At 42.2% G+C, this 23,586-nt stretch overlaps 1 protein-coding gene across 2 annotated transcripts; it reads left to right on the top strand.

Moving 5' to 3' along the window:
* The first annotated feature begins 1,385 nt into the window (after positions 1 to 1,385).
* LOC134541097 (lactosylceramide 4-alpha-galactosyltransferase-like) lies at positions 1,386 to 23,423 on the top strand. Of its 2 annotated transcripts, none has more exons than XM_063384259.1 (5): positions 1,386 to 4,483; positions 5,383 to 5,562; positions 9,736 to 9,906; positions 15,970 to 16,180; positions 23,063 to 23,423. In XM_063384259.1, exons 1-5 carry the CDS (start codon positions 4,194 to 4,196, stop codon positions 23,330 to 23,332), a joined length of 1,122 nt encoding a protein of 373 aa, XP_063240329.1. In that variant the 5' UTR covers positions 1,386 to 4,193; the 3' UTR covers positions 23,333 to 23,423. The 2 variants fall into 2 exon arrangements, with proteins under 2 accessions (XP_063240329.1, XP_063240328.1); XM_063384258.1 differs by having other exon boundaries at positions 5,353 to 5,562.
* Positions 23,424 to 23,586: the final 163 nt, after the last annotated feature.

The following is a 23,586-nucleotide window of genomic DNA, read 5'->3' as shown; positions in this document are numbered from 1 at the left end:
GAGACATCCTTTTTCGTGCGTGCAGCCGGCGTTCATCGTTTTATTAGACGTTGTCACGTCAAAAAATCTAAGAACCAAAAAATCTGCAACGACCAGAGATTTAACACTATCTTGTGGTTTATTTGTATTGTATATGTAAATCCCGAACGTTTTATGTTTTCATAAAAAAAAATAATTGTAAAATTTATGCATTTAATTAATTTTTCGTTACCATGATATTCTATATATATTTGTTTATACCTTAGTAAGTATATTTTACCCTATAGGTTTAAATGTCCTCAAATCTCGTGCCAAGTTAGTATGTTCTGAAAAAAATAAATTCTTTAATCTTTTTACACACACAGTTCACTATATCATGATTGTGTTGGTCACCAAATTTTTAAACAACTTTTTGTGCTGCTGTTTTTTACGTTTACGCATAGTTGTGAAAAATTCCTCCAATTTCTTCTTCTTTTTCTTCAACTCTTGTTAAAATGGTTTTCAGTGATCTAAGTATGTAGTTTCTTCAATTATTTTTCCTCTACCATTTTGTATTTTGGCCAGTGATTTTAATTGATTCAAAATTATAACTATAGTTGATAGTTCATAAACGATTTCATCAATTCAATAAGTGTAATTTAATGCTTTTGAAACACTTAAATGCCAATTCATATTTTTTATGCTAGCATGATTTGAAAGCATGAGATCGAGTGTTGTATACCATTTTGAATTGAGCCTTTGTATGTTTCCTTTGTCATAATTTTGTTTTTGTTTTTAATAAAATAAAAAACTCTGATTTCTGAGCTGTATAAAAACGATTTTTTTTAAATTTATTTACGAATAACATACTAAACTTAAGAGTTTCATAATAAAGGCCACATATAAATGTTTAATTAAAGACTTATAAACAACCGACCATGCTAGGTTTAAAATATAAATTGGCTTTTAAAATTCTCAAAACCATTAAATGAAAACTTACTTAATTTACGCCCATACAAGATACTGCTATGGTTATTTTTGCATATGTGAAAATACTTGTTTTTTTTTTGTTTTTTTTTTTTTCAAAGATAATACTTAGTATTTCTTACGAAAATCAGCACGTAATATAATATTTTAATTGCTGTTTCATTCAATCGTAATATATAAACCAATGGAAAATATAATCGAATTATTTAACGTGCGTCGTTAATATTAAGGTTAACGGTTTTCGAAATAACTTTCAAGTTTTGGAGGTTGCTGGGACAGCAAAAAGCATGGGCGTCTGTTCTTCGCCGGCCGGCGTACCGTAGTTTCTGGACGTGCCGTAGTTTCGGGGTGTACCGTAGTTTCGGGGTGTACCGAAATTTCGGGGTTGAGGGTCTCCCCCCCCCCCCCCCCCCCCCGCCGGGCGGAAAGCGACCGGCAGTATCTCGGGCTCTGACGACCCGTGACGGTTCGCGCGGGCACAGACGTCGTCGGACCGCGAAACCACGTGGCGCCTCGCTTTACCCCCCCTCCCCCCCCAAACACCCCCGTCGGAGGCCCCTGGATCGTCGGCTCGAGTCGGCACCCGGGTCCCCGGCGCGCGACCCCAACGGGACGAACGCCTCGACGTCGTCGGTCGATATGACGACCCCTCACGTCGTCGTTCCTGACTCCAAGACCGCAGCCGGGGAGCAGCTATATACCTTCCTCCGGATCGATCACACGACCGTGACGCGTTCAAGTTGGCGCCGCTGTCAGTAAATCAAACTTTTTACCCGGCTTCTCAACGGACGCTTAACCTGAAATAAAGCGACCTTCCCCGACGTCCGATCGATGCGCGTTTCAGCCGCGAACGAGTTAAAACACGGGCGAGTTGTACCAGGTTCTCATTATTTGTTGGCTCCTTTCCCAAAGTGATTGAAACTCCACACGTGAAAATTCACGGAAGATGATTCTGTAACCAGCATACTTCGTGAACTCAAGGTTTAATACAAAAATAAAGTACATACTTGATTGGACGACACGTGGGTGACAAAATCCCCGCGGTGAAAAATTCCAGGACTTCGAAAGTGCTGAAATAACGTGGTTTCAACCTTTCGTGTTCGCGGTCGTTTGAAAACTGTCGAAAAAAATAAAGTGTGTACGTGCTATTTGACGTCTAAGAGGTCTAAGAGTCCAGTAGGTACCTGGCATAACCTGTCCAGAGACGGTGGGTGATTCTATGGCTTCAAAGTGAAGTGGTCTGTCGATATAAAAAAGGGCAAACACACATACGAAAAAGAAATTAATTGTGTTTCTGTAGCATTTTTTAATCAGTTTTTGAATATTTAGATTGTACACGAAGAATATTATTGAGGATTCATTTTCGAAGTAAGTAGCATAATACCCATATATCTGCGAAGATAACAATAGATTTACGAAGATCTCTGGATTTCTTCGTCAATTTAAAGTGGGAAAAAAAATGTGGTCAGTGTACCAGAAGGTCTTTTTTGGCTCGTGTGTGAGTCACGAGGTCAAGGTCGCAGAAAGACGCACACCGACGTTGGCTTCTGCGAGTAATTAACGTTCGTGGTGGAAGTCGTAAAATCGCGCGACCTTGAGTGACGTGTAGTGTAAAGCTTGTCGAGACAGATTTTCGCCAGCTGACTTTTTTTTTCTTCCTTTTCGCTTACAGCCGAGGTTTAGGATGTGGCGGGTGTTGAGGGAAAAGGAAAACCTTCCACAAGAACAGCGTCGCTGCCGATGAAACTGGCTCAACCCGCGTTGAAAAAAAAAAAAGAAACTTTGCCGAACCGGTGGATGTTCATAGAACGCATTGATTGTAGGTCATGTGTGATAAAGGAAGGTTGTAACTTGATATCAGGACGTAAGAGGTGAAATTCATGTTGAGTGTCGGGGAGAGGTTTCTGAAGGTTTGTGTTGAAGAAGAGTGAAAGGTGCTGACGAGGATCAACCCGTGAGTCTTCCCATTTTCGCTGCTGAAACAGTCACACTACTCTGGTTCCCTCCGGTGAAGGTGTCTTCGTCGTAATACCTGGGTTCCGCGGGTGTTTGAAGAAACCTTTGTGTACCTTCTTCACTTCGCTTCTCTCGGGTGAAGATGTGCCATGGAACAAACCGTAAGGTCTTTCCGGAGGGCACGAAGCTGTGGTCGTGCACGACGGCAGTACGACGAAGTGGGGTCGTAGAAAAGTTGGTAATCTTTGCTGAGCGCAACCTCACGTAACATTATAAATCAACAGAATCCGTGAGTTAGGGCCATAAAGGAAAAGAACGTAAAGTGAACCCTTCGCTCAAGCACAGAGACATTGATTAGACTAGTTTTCGCCCCGGGGCAAGAACTCATCTACGCGCTACACTTCCAGCCATATTAATCTCGCTGTTCTAAACATTTTGATTAATATTAGATAGTAAATAAATATAATTTGTTTGCAGTCAGTTTTCAGTACACAATTTTAATACCCACGTTGACATTGCTAGAATGTCTCGGATGTACCGGGAGGTCCTCCATAGGTCGCGTAGCTGTTGTTAAATAGCGCGTGGGGCTGCCGAGGGTTTAATGGAAAGTGGATAGGCGTTGTTGAGGAGGACAACCTAGTGCAACTGCTGACGTCACTGGAATGTCTCGGATGTACCGAGAGGACCTTCAGAGGTCTTGTGACTGTTGTTAAGAAAGCGTGTGGGTACTGTGAGAGCCCCGTAGGAAAGCGGGTGAGGGTTGTTCGACTCCGTGGAGTTGTAGAAAAGTTGATAAGCGTTGTTGAGGACTACACGTTGCTGGAAAGTCTCCAGAGGTCGTGTGACTGTTGTTAAGAAAGAAAGCGTGTGGGTGCTCTGAGAGCCCCTTAGGGAAACGGTTGAGGGTTATTCGACTCGGTGGGGTTGTATAAAAGCGGATAAGCGTTGTTGAGAACAACCTCGTGTACCTGTTGACGTCGCTGGAATGTTTCCAGAGGTCACGTGACTGTTGTTAGAGAGCCCCGTAAGAAAGCGGGTGAAGGTTATTCGACGCTGTGGGGTTGTAGAAAAGTGGATAAGCGTTGTCGAGGTCCACCTCGCATACCAGTAGACGTCGCCGGAATGCCTCCAGAGGCAGCGTGACTGTCAGAGAGCGCGCGTGCGTTGCTGACGGCGATGCCGGCATGCGGGAGGGACTGACGACGACCCCGGCGCGCTGTGCAGAGACGACGACGACGACGACGGCGACCAGTAGGAGGGGGAGGAAAGAGACGCGGCGCGACTCGTGACGCATGAAGAGGCCGCGGCGCGGGCTGCTGGCGGCCGCTGCTGCTGCGGCGGCCGTGCTCACGCTGCTGGGGGCGGCGCTGCGGTCGGGGGCGGCGCGCGACGACGCGGGCGACGCCGACGTGGAGGTGGGGCTGCTGACGCGCGCCATGGTCTCGGTGGCGGAGGCGCTGGGCGCCCGCGAGCCCGCCTACGCCATCGGCTGCTACGCGGAGACATCCGCCGAGCCGCCAGCCGACCGCGAGGAGGAGGAGCCTAAACGAGGCAGCATCTTCTTCCTGGAGACCTCGTGCAGGTAGGTGCGCCCACTGTTGCAACACTGATACTACCAACTAAGACCCCTTCTGCCCGGGCACACACATGGTGTGCAGAGCTTCAGGAAAAACAACTGTATTTCAAAACCACTCAAGATATCTAAGTGGGGTCCGTTTACGAAAACCATTTAAGAGTTTGCTAAGGGCCGAAACGTTCTTTTGATTTCGGGTTAAGTATTAGAAGAGTTAAAAATGGCTAAAATGCATGTTTTCGGAGTAATTTTTAGGCGTATATCAACCAGTACAGATTCTTGAAAGCACTTAAGGGACTAGCATTACACATTTATCTTCATTTCTCGGCCATATAATGTTACCGTCACCGCACAAATTTCACAGTTATCCTGTGAAGACTGCGCGCCAGTCCATAGGAGACACCGGCCTCGTCAGGGGCGTATTTGTGTCAGCGAGGCGGGATGATAAGCGGGACGCTCGCTGGTGCTTCTAGCGCGGTGTCTCCTCTGGACTGGCGCGCAGTCATCTCGTCGTGCACATGAGCGGTGACCGTAGCATTATATGCCCGAGAAAAGACGATAAAGGTGTACTGCATGTCCCGTAAGTGCTTTCAAGAATCTGTACTAGATTTTTTTACGCCTAAAAATTAATTACTCTGAAAACACGCATTTTTAGCCAATTAAACTCTTCTAAAAATACAGTTTAAAAACTTAATCCGAAATAGAAAAAACGTTTCGGCCCTCAGCGAACTCTCAAATGCTTTTCGTAAACGGACCCCCCACTCGGATGTCTCGAGTGGTTTTGAAATCGCGTTGTTTTTCCCTGAAGCCCTGAGCACCGGGTGTGTGCCCGGGTAGACGGGGCCCGTGACCGGACAGGTTCGGACAGGTCGAGACAGGTTCAGACAGGTCGAGACACGTGCGCGCAGGTCGAGCCGCGCGGGTCGCCTGGAGCTGGGCGCCAGGCAGGCCTGCGCCGTGGAGTCTGCGGCGCGCGGCAACCCGGGCCTGCAGGTGTACCTGCTGTTCGCGTCGCCCGCCGCGCGCAACTGGACCGCGTGGTCGTGGGCGGCGCGCGAGCTGCTCGCCTACCCGAACGTGCACATCAGGTGAGCCACGCGCACATACACGAGCAGGGGTCACTCAATTAAATTTCATATTAAAATTAATAAAAATTTTACCATTACAATATTTACATTTAAGTACTGAAAACTGCTAAAATAGTACTATTTTACACCTTAAAATCCAAATTTTCCCGGAGGGACCCCCCCGCTTTAATACGGGGGGGGGGGGCATACTTCTTAACACCCCCCCATACAAAAATCCTGGCTACGCCACTGCACACGAGCCATTCTTATTGAACACGCATCTGAGTAACATGCAACCTAGAAACACTGAGCTTAGAAACACACTACTTAGAAACACTGAAATTAGAAACACGCAACTCAGAAACACATATCTTAGAAACACTCGGCTTAGAAACACATAACTTAGAACCAAACAACGTAGGAACAACAAACATAGAACCACGCAACTTGGAACCACACGTGTTAGGTACACACAAAATTGGAACATCACAACTTGGAAACACGCAACTTTGACCCATACAACTTAGAAACACGAACCTTAGAACAACACAACTTTAAAAAACTTACAGTTTTGGAAACACACACTTTAGAAACACATAAATACACGACTAAGAACCACACAATGTAGGAACACGCAACTTGGAACCACACATGTTACAAACACACAAAATGGGAACAAACCAACTTAGAAACGCACAACTTGGAACCATACAACTTAGAACCATACACCTTAGAAAAACACAACTTAAAAAACACCACAGTTTTGGAAACACACACTTTAGAAACACATAACATATAAATACGCAACTAAGAACCACACAACGTAGGAACACCAAACATAGAACCACGCAACTTTGAATCACACATGTTAGAAACAGAAATGTTAGAAACACACAAATTAAAACAACACAACTTAGAAACACACAACTGAGAAGCAAACACCTGACGGGCAAAGTGGCGAGAAGAGTAAACGACCAGCGTTTGGCCAACACGCATTAAAAAAATTTTTTTTCTGTACTTTTACAAATGATTTTATTGGAAACCAGTTCAAGAAAGATATTGTTACTTTGTGCAACACATGTCTATAGTATTTTTCACATACATGAAATACTATTTTAGAGATAATATTTCTTAAGAAAAATAGCGCAAAATTTTATATTTTATTTGATGTTTAACTAAGCATTTTTTGAACTTTGAAAAAGATACCAGATAATTCAATAATTAAACTTTATTTTGTTTTTTAGGTTTATTTATGAGCGCAGTTAATACCGGAAAGCTATTCAGGGAACGGTTTACAAATAACTTTAACTATTGGAGGTACTGGGACGACACAGAGGATAAATTCCCGGGTAAGAATCCGAACCCAGTATCACTGCGATCACTAGTTTGTAGTGATACAGTTTTTTTTTAATATCATTAATTTTACATGAATATATTTGTGTTCCAATGCAAAAAAAAATAAGGAAACAATTTACAACACGTAGGGAACCGGAAATGCTTTACACATGGCTACTTCCGGTGGCCTGATACGCCCCCACGAGGGAGCACGTCCGGTTCGCTTCCGCCCTTCTTATCAGGCGAACGGTCGGTGGCGATAAGAAAGGGAAAAAAAAAAGAATGAAAAACGCGAAGACTTCCTGCGAGATGTCTGGCGACCTTGAAGATCGCCACAGTCGCAAGAAGAGAGACGCTGAAGCTAATTAAAAAAAAAAAAAAACACTTTCACGCACGTGCGCCTATGCTGGTTTCACCCCCCTCTATTGACGCAGAGCAGTCAACGCCATTGAAGGACAAGCATGATATTTGAAACTAATCCGAGGGCCACCATCAACTATTATTTAATATTGCTTTTTAACATTAACCTTTTTATGTCTCTATGTTCCGTACAGTGACTAATAAATACAGTATGAAACATGTAAAAAAAAAAAAATTAAGTCTTTTTAAAACCCTATTTACAAAAATAATATATTTAAAATAAATTATAATCGAAAAATAATTTCTCTACCTCGAAGGCATGAGACACTAAGTTTATTTATTTATTTATTTATTTTTGCTTAATGCAATTTTAAGGGGAATTAGGCCCCGACATATTAGATTTTTCTATTTGTTTTTGTTGCTATAATTATAATTTCGAACTATTGATCCCAATTTTTGGGCATGGTAAGGCATAAAACGTACCTCCCAGACCTTCTATAACTTGTTTCAACCAAGTATTTACCAACAGGCTCCAGTCTGTAAGCGCCGCAAGGAAATAACTTGTTATTTCACGTGGGTGAATACAACTGCCATGATATAATCTCACCAGTTCACAAGTGTTGGCTTCAACAAGTAGCCAAATCTAAGTCCTCTGCTATGTTGATCCAATTAAAAAAAAAATTAGCACGGAAGCTGTATTACAAGCGGTGTCAAAATATTACAAATTGCAAGATAGAGAGGCCAAATCCCCATTAACCATAAACTTGACCACCGTTAGACGTTCTTTCTAGTGGCATACAACACTAAGGTATACGATATGTCAAAAATATATTGGTTAAAAAATAATTAAATTAGTGAGGTACTGTTTAAAAATATTTAATCTGTTCTCATTTAATATATGGTTTATGTGACATATAGGTACCCTTAGGGTCAAGTTTGTTTAACACACTAGCAACATTAGTTCTCATGCTCTGATGCAATGTAACATTCGCAGGACAACAATACTTGTTCTGCACACTCATGACACAGGATTGATCCACACGCCAGCGACACTTGTTGTGCACGCTCATGTGACGGGTTTTGTTTCACACGCCAGCGACACTTGTTCTGCACGCTCAGGTGACAGGTTTGTTTCACACGCCAGCGACACTTGTTCTGCACGCTCAGGTTACAAGTTTTTTTTTCACACGCCAGCAACACTTGTTCTGCATGCTCAGGTGACGGGTTTTTTTCACACGCCAGCGACACTTGTTTTGCACGCTCAGGTGACGGTGTTTGTCTCACACGCCAGCGACACTTGTTCTGCACTTTCAGGTGACGTGGTTTGTTTCGCACGCCAGCGACACTTGTTCTGGACGCTCAGATGACGGGGTTTGTTCCACATGCCAGAGACACTTGTTCTGCATGCTCAGGTGACGGGGTTTGTTCCACACGCCAGTGACACTTGTTCTGCACACTCAGGTGACAGGTTTATTTCACACGCCAGCGGCACTTGTTCTGCACGCTCAGATGACGGGGTTTGTTCCACACGCCAGCAATACTTTTTCTGCACGCTCAGGCTAGAGGTTTGTTCCACATGCCAGCGACACTTGTTCTGCACGCTCAGGTTACAAGTTTTTTTTTCACACGCCAGCAACACTTGTTCTGCATGCTCAGGTGACGGGTTTTTTTCACACGCCAGCGACACTTGTACTGCACGCTCAGGGGACGGGGTTTGTTTCACACGCCAGCAATACTTGTTCTGGACGCTCAGGTGATGGGGTTTGTTTCACACGCCAGCGACATTTGTTCTGCACGCTCAGGTGACGGTTTTTTTTCACACGCCAGTGACACTTGTTCTGCGCGCTCAGATGACAGGGTTTGTTTCACACGCCAGCGACACTTGTTCTGCACGCTCAGGTGACTTTTTTTTTTTCACATGCCAGCGACACTTGTTCTGTGTGCTCAGGTGACGGGTTTTGTTTCACACGCCAGCGACACTTGTTCTGCACGCTCAGGTTACAGGTTTGTTTCACACGCCAGCGACACTTGTTCTGCACGCTCAGGTGACGGTTTTTTTTCACACGCCAGTGACACTTGTTCTGCGCGCTCAGATGACAGGGTTTGTTTCACACGCCAGCGACACTTGTTCTGCACGCTCAGGTGACGTTTTTTTTTTCACACGCCAGCGACACTTGTTCTGTGTGCTCAGGTGACGGGTTTTGTTTCACACGCCAGCGACACTTGTTCTGCACGCTCAGGTTACAGGTTTGTTTCACACGCCAGCGACACTTGTTCTGCACGCTCAGGTTACAAGTTTTTTTTTCACATGCTAGCAACACTTGTTCTGCACGCTCAGGTGACGTGGTTTGTTTCACACGCCAGCGACACTTGTTCTGCACGCTCAGGTGACGGCGTTTGTCTCACACGCCAGCGACACTTGTTCTGCACGCTCAGGTGACAGGTTTGTTTCACACGCCAGCGACACTTGTTCTGCACGCTCAGGCGACGTGTTTGCAGGCACGTGAACGTGGAGCGCTACCTGCGCGGCACGCCCCTGGAGGAACTCTACACCAGCGGCGCCCTCAGGCGGAGCTACTGGCCGGTGTCGCACGCCAGCGACGTGCTCAGGTTCCTCACGCTGTGGCGGTACAGCGGCACCTACCTCGACCTGGACGTCGTGCTCACCAAGTGAGTCCGTCCCGTCCCGTCCCGTCCGGCCTGCCTGTGCCCCCGGGTCTCTGCGTCCTCGTCACAAGATGTGATTCACGTGTCCCTCGTGCTGCGGATCCCTACTTGATAATAACACAACATTATCAGGGCCGCAACTAGAGTTTCTGACACCCGGGGCATGAATGGATTCGTGCACCCCCCCCCCCTCTTTTTTTGCACATACCACACCAATAAAGCGTGGGGTCCGGAGGCCCCCCCCCACGGAAAAATGGTGCTATTTAAGCATTTTCAATGCCTAAATGTAACAGTTTCTGTGCTACTGTAACTTCCATGCATGAACCCACTATGTACATAAAGTAGTCCCGTATAATCATTAGACTTGTTCATTAAATATGTTGAGACGTTATATTGTAAATCAGATTAGACATTCCTGGCATGCAAGTTAAAAAACTTTTTACCAGTTACCAGTTGTAGTAGGAAGGAATTACAATGCAAGCGCTTTCGGCGCCCCCACAGCTTTTCCGCCCGGGGCGTATGCCCCGCTTGCCCCCCCCCCCCCCTCCCTAGTTGCGGCCCTGGACATTATACATGCGAAAGTGTGTTCGTCTGTTTGTCCTTTTCGCGCAGCAACGGGGCAATGGATCGACATTATAGGTCGGAGAGTGACATAGATTACATATAATTATGAAATTCCATCCCTAAGGAAGTGAAAAAAAGGGGTCAATTCAGTTATATATAGTATAAAATAAGGGCAGCCTTCTTTTCACAGACGAGACAGCCAAACGCCCGATCGTGCATCTTCGGTTTTTTTTTTGGTTCATTGTAAATAAATATGGCGGTGTTGATAAAAGGATTCTAATGGTCAATTAGGTTAGGTTAGCTAAATTATAAATACTTTAAAACATTGTGGACGGTTGATTTGGTTAGGATAGCTACATTAAAGTTACGGAAAAATACATGAACTTCGGGTTTTGGCTCTCTCGTCTGTGAAAAGAAGACTGCCCATAAAATAATAGGAGGTAGGTCATAGACGCATATACGATGAGATTTGTGTAATTTCTCTATGTCCGCCGCACGGTCGTATAGTAAGGTCTGGCCGCTTCCTATCCTTCTCCTTGGCGGAACCCGTCCGCTTAGTGGAGCTCGCGGCTGCTAGCGAGCTAACGGCGTTAATGACAGTTTTGTTTGGAACTTCGTCAATAAATGGTGTTGCCTTGAAATCGTAACGCGCTACCGTTTAGTACGTCCATCACGTCTTGCCTAGAGGTTACCTGCCTTCCCACAAAATGAAGCTGAAGATTGGCGTCCCGGTTTTGCTAATGCGTAACCTTGATGAACAGAATATTTATAATTGTATTTATAAATATTTTTGTAGAAAATATTTATTTATAAGTGTATTTATATTAAAAGTTATTTTCCCGTATGTATAGTTTATTTGCATTGTAAGTTTTAATTGATAACATTATTATTTAATAAATAACTAAATCTAATAAATTAGAATAAATATAAAACGTATTTATTTATCTTAATTATTAACTAAAATTGATATAGATTATTCTCAATATTTTAAATTTGATTCAGTTGGTACTTCACTAAACGTATTCATAATAACATTACTTCAGTACTTTTATTATTTTATTTCTATTAATTATTTGCATACAAACTTAAAGTTAGTTTTTTTTTATCACGCCAAGTAATTAAAACTTTTAAAGCATTTTCATAAATCAACGAACCAATTTTTTTTCTTTTTTTTTAAGGCACCGAGTAGTTATGTTTTGGTATCATGGCAGAAGTTTGTCGCCAGCTAGGAGCTAGGAAAGATTTGGGATTCTGTCGACCTGGCAGCCGGTATTTGTGGATTTAACACAATTTCTTTGACTACGTCATTGTAGTTTTGCACTGTTTGTCATGGGCAAAAAAAATAAAGAACACGAACTAAGAAATAAAAAACGGAAACACAATCCCACAGAGAACAAGCCTAAATCAGCTTATGTCAAACAGAAGGAGTACGAAAATATCCATGTTTATGGAATAAATCGATAGAAGACTACAGAGAACAGGATGTGCGGGATAATGCCTGGGATTTGATTCCATGGGAATATGCTATCAAACTGAGTTATATTTATTCTGAAATAATCAGTAAATTTGCCTTCGTCCTCACGCAACTGCTTCATCAGATGATGAATTATTTTTGACGTGACAACGTCTAATAAATCGATGAACGCCGGCTGCACGCATGAAAAAGTGTCCCGTTACGCACATTGTACCGTTACGCTGTGTCCCGTTACGCTCATTGTTCCGTTACGCTGTGTCCCGTTACGCTCATTGTACGCTTGCGCCGCATCTATCTCTCTTCCACTCGACTGTTTATAAAGTGAAGTGGAAAGTTAATGTGGTTTTCATTGCTTATTACAGCAACAATTTCGGCAATAAAGATTAATTATTCTTGCATTTTAAAAATCTGATTACTAGTATATTTTCAAGTATTTATTCTTTTATTATTAAAACAAATATGATTCAATTTTATTCATAAAGTATGCAATCATTTCATCAATATTTTGTTATGACGTCACGTTGAACTATCGTCCGTAAACCGACTTTACAGAAAACCAATTTTTTTTTTAGATTAACTTCACGAACTCGTTCCTTTTCTACGTGTACATACTGTGAGAGCCAGCAGAATATTGTCATCGTCGGAATCATCACTGGAACAACAAGGCATGCGTCTCTCCGACATCGCGAACTGGACTATCCTGTCTGGCCGCCTGGCGCGGCGAACATAGCGTAACATCGCGAACATAGCGAACATCGCGAACATAGCGTAGCTGTCTGTGTGGCCTCGGCTTTAGGCGTACAATATACAATGTGCGGACGCTAATAATATTTTTGCATTTCCTGCCATATACTGTTTAAGGATTTTTTTTCGCGAACGGTTTAGCAGTCACGGTGTTGGTAACTTAAATCCAAGGTGTGTTGTAACTGTTGGCAGGAAAAAAAATTCTCAGGTTTAGAAAATAAACTACTTCAAATATTAGGACACTTGACTTACTCAACTACGATGGTGTCCGTGGTATCAGAAAACAATCAATCAGTAATTGTTAATCTAATCTGAAGGTTACGCGCGTGGAAATGTACTATACTCTTCAACCTCATCGGCGGTAAGATCTTGGGCCAGAAATCCCGTACCGAACAAAACTTAGCTTTCAGGTCATTATTTAAGGGTGTATGTCGCGTCCCAGGTCAATATTTTATTTTTACGTTCCACGAGCGGTTAAAATTGCTGACGTTTTTAGTGGCAAAAATTTCACAAAAAAAAAAAAAAATTATGGCATATATGTTTTAAAAAAAAATAGCTGCCAAAGTAGATTTTTCAACGTTTTTTTGGCAACATGAATAAGTACATAAACTGGAAATATTTGTGTTTGAAGTCAATCTTACTGGCTACTACGTGATATGGTTTAATTTCTTTCATAAAAAAATTGTTTGTAAAGTCGGTTTACGGACGATAGTTTAACGTAACAAAGTCATAACAAAACATTGATGAAATGATTTCATACTTTTATAAATAAAAATGAATCACTTTATTGAACTATCACTATTTTGTATGGATACAAAGAAGGAGTGAAATGAAATCTACAATTTAATTGATAAATCTACTTTTATTTGCACTCATTAATTCAAATATGTTTATTACTTTAACGAACAGATTATTTTAACTATAACTTTTATACATGTTTGCTATGTTTAACTTCTTCCAATCTGTGTTATTCTGTTAAGAATTGGACGATGATAGGAAAAGTAGGAAACGAATGGGAGTGTTTCAAGTTTAATGTGCCTCGAAAAAGTCAAAACAATGGTTGTTCCAATCGAGTGGAAGAGAGATTGATGCGGCGCAAGCGTACACTGAGCGTAACGGGACAATGAGTCATCCTTTTTCGTGCGTGCAGCCGGCGTTCATCGATTTATTAGACGTTGTCACGTCAAAAATTTAGTTTAACCTAGCCTTTAAAATTCCACAGAATGTTTATGATATAAAAGACAAGATTGAATTAAATAAAATTTTCTGAAATAAATTTAAACAATACCACGCAGTAGCCACCAGAATTTGCCTTTATGCCCAAAATTTTCAGTTATTTATTCCATTTTGGTTCTCGTTATCAACACTGCACAAAATTTTCAAAAATTCAACTTTGCACGCTAAGAATGCAAAAAGTCTACAAGTTCAACCAAAGTTAAACTTAAATTTAAAATAATTAACTGGAATGGGGCATACGCCCTTAAAATCAAGGTCGCCGCCTACTTAGACAAAGATTAAGGGAAAAAAATAAACATGCTATTTGAAAACTGCTCAACACATCCGAATGATATGTGTTAACGGAAAGCATTTAAGACTACCCTGAAAGCGGTAGAGTACTGTTGTTTCCGTATTTCGTTTTCAAACCGTAATTTAAAAAAAAATTCTTAACTCCCTCAGTAGGTACACTATCAACCCGTTCAAATTGTTCTCAAATCTTATAATTTTTATCTAAAACTATTGTGTGAAATTTTTTCTGATAAGAGGATCTATTTGTAACAGGGGGTTGAAAAAATGTGTAGAATTTAAAAACAATTGATAATATTTTACTCATGATGACCGTTAAATCCATTATGTTTTACTGTAAAATCTTAAATTTTCTACCATTTGTGTCACAATAATTTTTTATATGTTGAACCATTACTGCAAGAGGTAGAATAAATAAGCGTTGGAGGACAAAAATTCATAACTTACTTCGTCGGCACAACATCGAATTCTTACAAATTGTGTATTAAAGTTATAATTTTTTAACTAAAACTTTTGTCTCAAACAATTGTTTATGAGACTAACCATTGTTGCAAGGGGTTGAGAAAATAGGGGGTAGCATTTTAAAAAATTCCTTAACTCCCTCATTATGTACACTATCAAATCCGTTAAAACAATTCGTAAATCTTATAATTTTTATCTAAAACGTTTGTCTGAAATTTTTTTTGATAAGACGATCCATTAAATCAGGGGGTTTAAAAAAAGGGGGTAGAATTTTAAAAGTGCATAATTTTGTATCATGACGACTGTTAAATAAATTTTGTTTAACTGTACAACCTTAAATTATTATCTACAAATTCCGTTAAAAAAATTTTATACGACCAACTATTACTGCAAGGGGTAGAATAAACAAGGATTGGAGGACAAAGAAAAAAAACTCCCTTCGAAGGCACAAAATCGAATTCGTACATATTGTGTATTAATCTTATAATTTTTATATAAAACTTTTGTCTGAAACAATTCTTTATTAAATGAACTATTGCTGCAAGGTGTTAAAAAAAATTAGGGGTAGAAATAAAAAAAAAATTCATAACTCCCTTTGTAGGTACACTATCAAATCAGTTCAACATGTTTGTAAATTTTATAAATTTTACCTAAATCTTTTGGTCTGAAAAAATGTATTGTAAAACGTCTAAACTTTATCTAAAACCTTTGGCTCCAACAATTTTAGATTAAACGAACTATTACCGTAAAAACGGGGGTTGAAATTTAAAAAAAAATTAAACTCTAAGTATCAAATTTTTCGAAATTTATTATAAATCTATCTTGATACTACCTTAAACCTTTGTCCAAAAAAAATTATACGACCACGTATTAGTGCAAGAAATGAAAAATAGTGTTTGACGATCAAAACTATTTTAATGACTACGGTACCTTACTAGGAATTCAATGCCGGGTGCAGTAAGTTAATAAAAACTTTCAAAATAATTTTTGCTTCATGGAACACAAGAAAAAGTTAAATAGATTATTTTTTTTTTTTTTAGTATTGACGAACATATAGGATGTTATGTCGGTTACATTAGGTTCTTAAAATGTTCCAGGATTTCATATAAGTTACCAAAATATTTCCAAAAAAGATAATAGGATCTAAGAATAATTTAATTACGTACGCGTGTAAGCTGTGCCGAAAGGATATATATATTTTTTTTTTTTTAAGGAAAAGCCGCGCTTCTGGAAATTTACCCAGTCCGAACTTTTTTTTCCCCCGTACGGCCGTGAGACACCCCGTGCTGTTTGCGCAGGCCCCTGGACAACATGCGCAACTTCGCCGGCGCGGAGAGCCCCAGCAACGTGGCCGTCGGCGCCATCAACATGGCCGACGACGAGCTGGGGCGCCGCGTCGCCAACGAGTGCGTGCACGACATCAAGGAGAGCTTCCGCGGCGACGTGTGGGGCCACAACGGGCCGGGCGTCATGACGCGCGTGCTCAAGCGGCTCTGCGGCGTCAACAAGGTTGGTCCCGGGCGCCGGCCGTCGTCCCTGCCGCGGTCCGAACTGTGGTCCCGACCGTGGTCCCGACCGTGGTCCCAACTGTGGTCCCAACCTTGGTCACAACTGTGGTCCCAACCTTGATCCAACTATGAGCTTAACTGCAGTCCCAACCTTGGTCCCAACTGTGGTCCCAACCGTGGTCCCAACTGTGGTCCCGAACATGGTCCCAACTGTGGTCCCGATAGTGGTCCCAACTGTGGTCCCAATAGTGGTCCTAACCATTGCCCAACAATATCATAAATTAGGTACTAATTGCGGTCCCAACTTAAAATTTAACCATGCTCCAAACTGTGATCCCAACCTTGGTCCCAACTGTGAGCTTATCTGCAGTACAACCCATGCTCACGTATGTTGTCCCAGTAGTGGTCCTAACCATTGCCCCAACAATAATCATAAATGTGGTACTAATTGCGATCCCAACTTAAAATTTAACCATGGTACAAACTGTGGTCCCACCCTTGGTCCCAACTGTGGTCCCAGTAGTGGTCCTAACCATTGCCCCAACAACAATCATAGATGTGGTAACTTTAAATTTAACCATGGTCCCAACTGTAAATTTAACCATGGTCCAAACTGTGGCCCTAACTTTAGTCCCAACTTTGATCTCAACTGTGAGCTGACAAAAGCTTTACCACAAAAGCCCGAAATCCTGAAAGACCACAAGACCAAAAAATCAAATGCCCAAAAATAAAACAAAACACAATTCCAAAACATCAGAAAAGAACTCAGAACTTAAAGGCCGAAAGGAAAAGGCAAAATAAACCAAAATACCGAAAAACAAAAGCCCATAAAATAAAATAGAACAATCAAATCACCATAAAACAAAAAAAATAAAATGAGACATTTGACTTTATCGAACATCTAACGTAACGTATCCAAAACGAACCTAAATGAACCGAACCGAACTCAACCAAAACTGAATTAACATAACCCAATCTATCTCTAACATAACATAATCAAACCTAACCGAACCTAAACAAACGTAACCGAACATAACCAAACCGATCCTAACCTAACCGAATATAACATAATTTAACCTTAGCTAACCTAACTATACTAAGCCGAAACTAACTGAACATATCCTACCCTAACCTAACCTACCCGAGTCTAAATTAACCGAACTTAATCGAACCGAACCTAAAGGTTGGAAAAAAATAGCGGTTTTGACCCCCGCCAGGGATGAACGAAGTCTTGGTGAGAGGCAAATGATCTGACCACTAGACAACCACGGCTCCCGTCACGAAAGTTCATGGACGAAAAATAAATTGTAATTGCCTAATTAACTGAACATTTTCCTTTAACAATTCTTAAAAGTTTTCAACAATATAACTAGTTAATCCTGTGAGTAGAGTAATTTGTGACATCGCTGTGTAAGTGTTCTGCACAGTTGGCAGAACTGACTGCTTCCTGCAAGCGTGTGTTGTAAGGCTTCTTTTCACGTCAACGCCACGACTCTGAACGCACACACAGCGAAGCGTGTAATTTGCATGTGTCATATCACATGGCGATATGTTGCGATTTATTAGCCGTGACTATGGATTTAATGGTACTTGAGGCCTGAATGTACAGGTTTGGTTGTAGGAAAAATTTCAGACTGATTACGGTGGTTTAAGAATAAACAAACATACAAACATATACTTAGTATAATAATAATATGTATTTTTATCTCCTTTTACCTGTCACAGGTGTGACATAGGTATATAAAACAACAACACACGTATTCGAATGCAACGTTGCGTCAAAAATTTTTAAAGCGATCGTAAAGAACTTTCGGAAATTTTAGATTTTGTACGAACGAACAACTTGATGATAGCGACTGCAGCGTCGACCGAAACGCCAGTGATATATTCGCCAAGGACACGGCTAAAACCCAGAAGCCAAGCCACTTCAGACAATGGCCGCGGAAGCCAGACAAGAAACGGGGGGGGGGGGTGTTTGGGAGAAGGCTTCGTTCTCGTTTTTCGACTAGAATTGTTGGGATGGATCGGTTACTGCAGACGTCAGCCGAATTGCTTTCTCGCGTCTGTGGTCAGATCCGCCCGCTAGCAGAGCGCTCTGGTGACGGGCCGAGGAAATCAATGAGCTCACGCAGGAAGTCTCACCAGAGGGGAAGACTTGCAGAAGGCAAACGATCAATGTCGGTTTCCTATACACAGGCTTCCTTTCCCCTCCTTTCAGCACCGCATATTGTTTTATAATTTAACTAGCGACACGCCCCGGCATCGCACGGGTGCAATGCTGATACTAAATAAACTAATCTATACTAATATTATAAAGCTGAAGAGTTTGTTTGTTTGTTTGTTTGAACGCGCTAATCTCAGGAACCACTGGTCCGATTTGAAAAATTATATCAATGTTGGATAGTACATTTATCGAGGAAGGCTATAGGCTATATTATATTATCAATAACATTAGGGATCCTTACTAAAAGTCCAATTTAGAATCAAATGCGTTGGAGGGGGTTAGATACAACATGCAGTACACGTACGAAGTGTGTGTTGACAGTGCCGCAGGCGCTAGAAGTTTATTTCCTATTGCCTATTAACATTGTTGCCACGCACTAGATGCCTTATCATTCTTAATTTTCCCATAGAAGTAAAAAACACCCGTGTGATATTATCAACGAAGCAATCAGTACCCTCATAAGAGTTCAATTAGTATTTAAATACTTTTTATCACTTTAAATCGCAAACCTAAACTATTGTTTTTTTCCTCTCTCTGTGTTTGATTTGTTTTTTTATTGCCCTTTTTTTCAAGTATATATATTTTACAGACTTGAAACTTCACAGTAATGTTCCTTATGTTACGCAGGATGACATTTTCCGAAAATTAAATCCCATGGGTAGTTAAAACCAGGCAACAGTGGGTACTTTGTCTGCATGAGAACAGGATTTTGCATTATTCATGCCTTCTGCGTCTACATGGCAATGGGCATCGCTCGGCAGTGGCGTACCCACAAGGAGGGGCATGTATAATGAGCGGCGCAAGAGTGATCTGCCTGTAGACTGCCGTAGCGAAGTACGGGTACATCAGTTGTACGTTGCGTGCACGAGTCGGGAAACCATCGGTGCTATTCATTTTCTCTCCGGTACATTATACAGCATTGTAATACATTTTCACTGAATTTTTTTAAATTTACCATTACTGTAAATGGGAGATGTGGCTTAATTTTTTTCCATTAGTATTGCCGTGCGAAGCAGGGTCGGGCTGCTAGTTATAAATACTTTAAAACATTGCGGACGGTTGATTTGGTTAGGATAGCTACATTAAAGTTACGGAAAAAAAAATGAACTTCGGGGAACTTCGGGTTTTGGCTCTCTCGTCTGTGAAAAGAAGGCTGCCCGTTAGTTCGACCCTCGTAAAGGGTTGGAAAGGGAAGGGTGGGAAAATGGTAAGGGAGGGGGGATAAACGGCAGCGTCTCAAGGGCGCGGCGTTGCCAAGTCGCACAGCCGAGCTTCCCTCAAGGTCACCTTGGGATCGATTCCTCGATGCCCGGCGACTCCCTTGACCTCGGACCTTCTCGGCGGCAGTCGGCTTTCTTCGGGTCACGCCTGCGGCGGCGGTCCTGCACGAGAGGAGACATGCACAGGGGAAAAAAATCAATCAAGATTCCTTTGGAAACCAGTTTGACAGGAAATAGATTTTTGTGATACTACAAGAAATATATTGTACAACACGTGGCTATGGTTATTTTTTTTTCTGCATAAAATGAAATACGTTTTTTTTTTCTCTCTAGATATAACACTGAGAATTTCTTACGTAAATTGGCACATAATTTTAATTAATACTTCATTCAAACAAATTTTTTTGACGTGACAACGTCTAATAAATCGATGAACGCCGGCTGCACGCACGAAAAAGTGTCCCGTTACGCACCTAGTTCCGTTACGCTGTGTCCCGTTACGCTCATTGTTACGTTACGCTGTGTTCCGTTACGCTGTCGGCGAGTGCAGTAATAATAGGTTATGTTACAATAGACTAAAAAACTATGGTGATTCATATAATTGATGATAGATATTTGATTACAGTTTATTTATATGAAAACTTGTTCATAATTATATTAAAATTTATAGCTAAACGCCAGTTTTTTTAAAATTAATTACAAGTCATCTACACGTGAACTGTTTCGTCGACTGTTTATAAAGTGAAAAGTTAATGTGGTTTTCATTGCTTATTACAACAAAAATTTCGGCAATAAAGGTTAATTATTCTTGCATTTTAAAAATCTGATTACTAGTATTATTTAAAGTATTTATTATTTTATTATTAAAATTAAAATGATTCAATTTTATTCATAGAAGTATGAAATCATTTCATCAATGCTTTGTTATGACGTTGTCACGTTAAACTATCGTCCGTAAACCGACTTTACAGACAACCGATTTTTTTTTTTTTTTTTTTTTTTTTTTAAGTACTCTCCTGTGTTTCAGTTTAAGTTATTTGGGAGACACGTCCACGTGTGGCTGTTTTAAGCGTCTGATGACTATCAGCGAGGAGGAAAAAGGGAGAAAGGGGGGAGGAGGAGATGTGATAACCGTCACAGTAGCACACGCACGCCGAGTAACGCCCCAACGACACGCGACGCACTAACCTGTACTTGCGTGCGACCACGATGCTTTAAGCAAGCGACCAGAACAACCAATGGCACGCGACGAACTAAAAAAAAAAAAAAGTAAATTTTTGAAGTGAAAACTTCTTTAGCCGCGTTGAGCGATTTATGGTAGGGGCCTAACTTATGGGTTCGCGTCACCGACATGCTAGTGACGTGTTGCGCCAGACTGGCGAATCGCAGCGGCCTGTGTACATGTATACGCATATACACACTAATACGTTGTATATACTCGACTGTATCATGTGCGTGCTGGACTCTTTTTTTGGATGGGTAAAATCCACACACACAGTCTCGCGCCACTCGGTCGCCGCATTCTCACGATCCTGTAGAACTCCGCGTCGCTTCACTATCGCCGGGGGGGGGAGGGGGGTTGGGTTTTCTCGCCCTCTTCGCCCATGTCGCACTTCCCTTCACTCGTGGAAATCTCTGAACTCTCGGAACTCTCTCGGAACTGTCGCGCGACTGCCGTGGAGGCCGGCGTCGCTGCTTAAATACCTGGGACACCCTTCTCGAACCGACGAGAGCGGCTGCGACGAGTCTTTCGTCATCCCGGGCCAACCCGACGCCCGAAAACATCCAGAAAGGCGGTGCTTATTCGCGCCACTCCGCGCGGCGGCCTCGCGGAATTCCTCAAAGACGCTTCATCGTTAGATAACAGAGCCGAGGAAGGACGATGCGCGGGGAGCGGTGAGGGGGAGGGGTGTGTGGCGAAGACCCTTGTAATCCGGCCAGGCGCGCGTGGCATGCCTTCGTCAGTGGAGGGCACGTGACAAGGAGCGTGACGTCAATGACTGTGCAGGGGATCCCCAGCCAGCTCCGAACCTGGCATCGTGGTCTGGTCTCTCGCGTAACAATATGTATTTATCTACATTATACATAGATAAAAATACGAACATTAAAACACTTACTTAAAACGTCATTTGAGATCATTGCAGTGTTCGTCATAATTTTAGTGGATTATAGATATTATTAATGACTTGACAACGTCTAATAAATCGATGAACGCCGGCTGCACGCACGAAAAAGTGTCCCGTTACGCACATTGTTCCGTTACGCTTTGTCCCGTTACGCTCATTGTTTGGTTACGCTGTGTTCCATTACGCTGTCGGCGAGTGCAGTAATAATAAGTTTTGTTACAATTGACTGAACAATTATGGTGATTCATATAATTGATGATAGATATTTGATTACAGGTTATTTATATGAAAACTTGTTCATAATTATATTTAAACTTTATAGCTAAACTCCAGTTTTTAAAATTAATTACAAGTCATCTACACGTGAACTGTTTCGTCGACTGTTTATAAAGTGAAGTGAAAAGTTAATGTGGTTTTCATTGTTCATTACAACAACAATTTCGGCAATAAAGGTTAATTATTCTTGCATTTTTAAAAATCTGATTACTAGTATTATTAAAATTAAAATAATTCAATTTTATTCATAAAAAGTATGCAATCATTATTTCATCAATGTTTTGTTATGACGTTGTCACGTTAAAACTATCGTCCGTAAACCGACTTTACAGACAACCAATTTTTTTTCATTGGTTTAAAGAAGTTACACATACATAAAACATCCCTCTACCTCTCTATTCAATCTCTCTTATTCCATACCACTTTTTATCTCTCTATATCCCTCCCTATATCTCTATATATCTTATCTGTGTCTCTTTATACCTATATTCATCAGGGACGTCGGAACGTTTTCATGAGTGGGGGGGGGGGGGCGAAAAGATGTATTACTTAGAGCGGGGGGTCGGGGGGGGGGGCCTCCCCCGGAAAATTCTTTGGAATTTTAGATGCAAAATTGTGCTATTTAAATGAGTTTCCCGAAACCAAAATATTAAATATACCATTCCAAGAATTTGATGACGTAGTAGGTATGCATTAAATACTTACTCCGACAGTGGACGTGGTACAATTATTTAAAATAAAACACCCATCTGGGAATTTGCAATCATTTAACAGTACACCTATTGACGATCATAAATTATTTGATTTTCTGATCGATGTTGATCACCGATGCAACTTTTTTTGTAACTACTGGTTGAGAAAAATACTGCTGGGACCAAACATCATTTATTCTTTGGAAAGGAGGGGGGGGCGAAATGATACTCTAGTCCCCCCCCCCCCATGCACAACAGCACGGGGGCGACTCGCCCCTGCTGCCCCCCCCCCCCTGTTCCGACGTCCCTGTATATGCATATATGTAACTCTCTCCCTGCCCGCAGGCTGTGAAGATGACGCCGGCCAAGTGCGGCGGCTTCAGGGTGCACCCGCCTTCGGCCTTCTACCCGGTGTCGTGGTCCGAGTGGCAGCTGTACTTCCAGGAGGCGGGCAGCGACAAGACGATGGCCAGGCTGCGCGACTCGGTCGCCATCCACGTCTGGAACAAGCTGAGCAGCAAGGAGGGAGTGCGGGTGGGGTCCAGACAGCCGTACGGTCTGATCGCCCGGAGGCACTGCCCTCGCGTCTACGAGCGGTCCGCGCCCGTCTTCTGACCACCCGCCGGCACCACCACTGGCACCACCGGCAACACCGGCACCACCACTGGCACCACCGGAACCACTGGGACCACCGAAGGTACCACCGGAACCACTGGCACCACCGACGGCACCACCGGAACTACAATTGGCACCACCGGAACCACCGGCACCACCGAAGGTACCACCGGAACCACTGGCACCACCGACGGCACCACCGGAACTACAATTGGCACCACCGGAACCACCGGCACCACCGAAGGTACCACCGG

This window comes from Bacillus rossius, chromosome 18 (assembly GCF_032445375.1).
Source record: "Bacillus rossius redtenbacheri isolate Brsri chromosome 18, Brsri_v3, whole genome shotgun sequence".
Taxonomy (NCBI): domain Eukaryota; kingdom Metazoa; phylum Arthropoda; class Insecta; order Phasmatodea; family Bacillidae; genus Bacillus; species Bacillus rossius.
The sequence above is the reverse complement of the archived record's forward strand: the minus strand, read 5'-3'. Positions and strand labels throughout refer to the sequence as shown.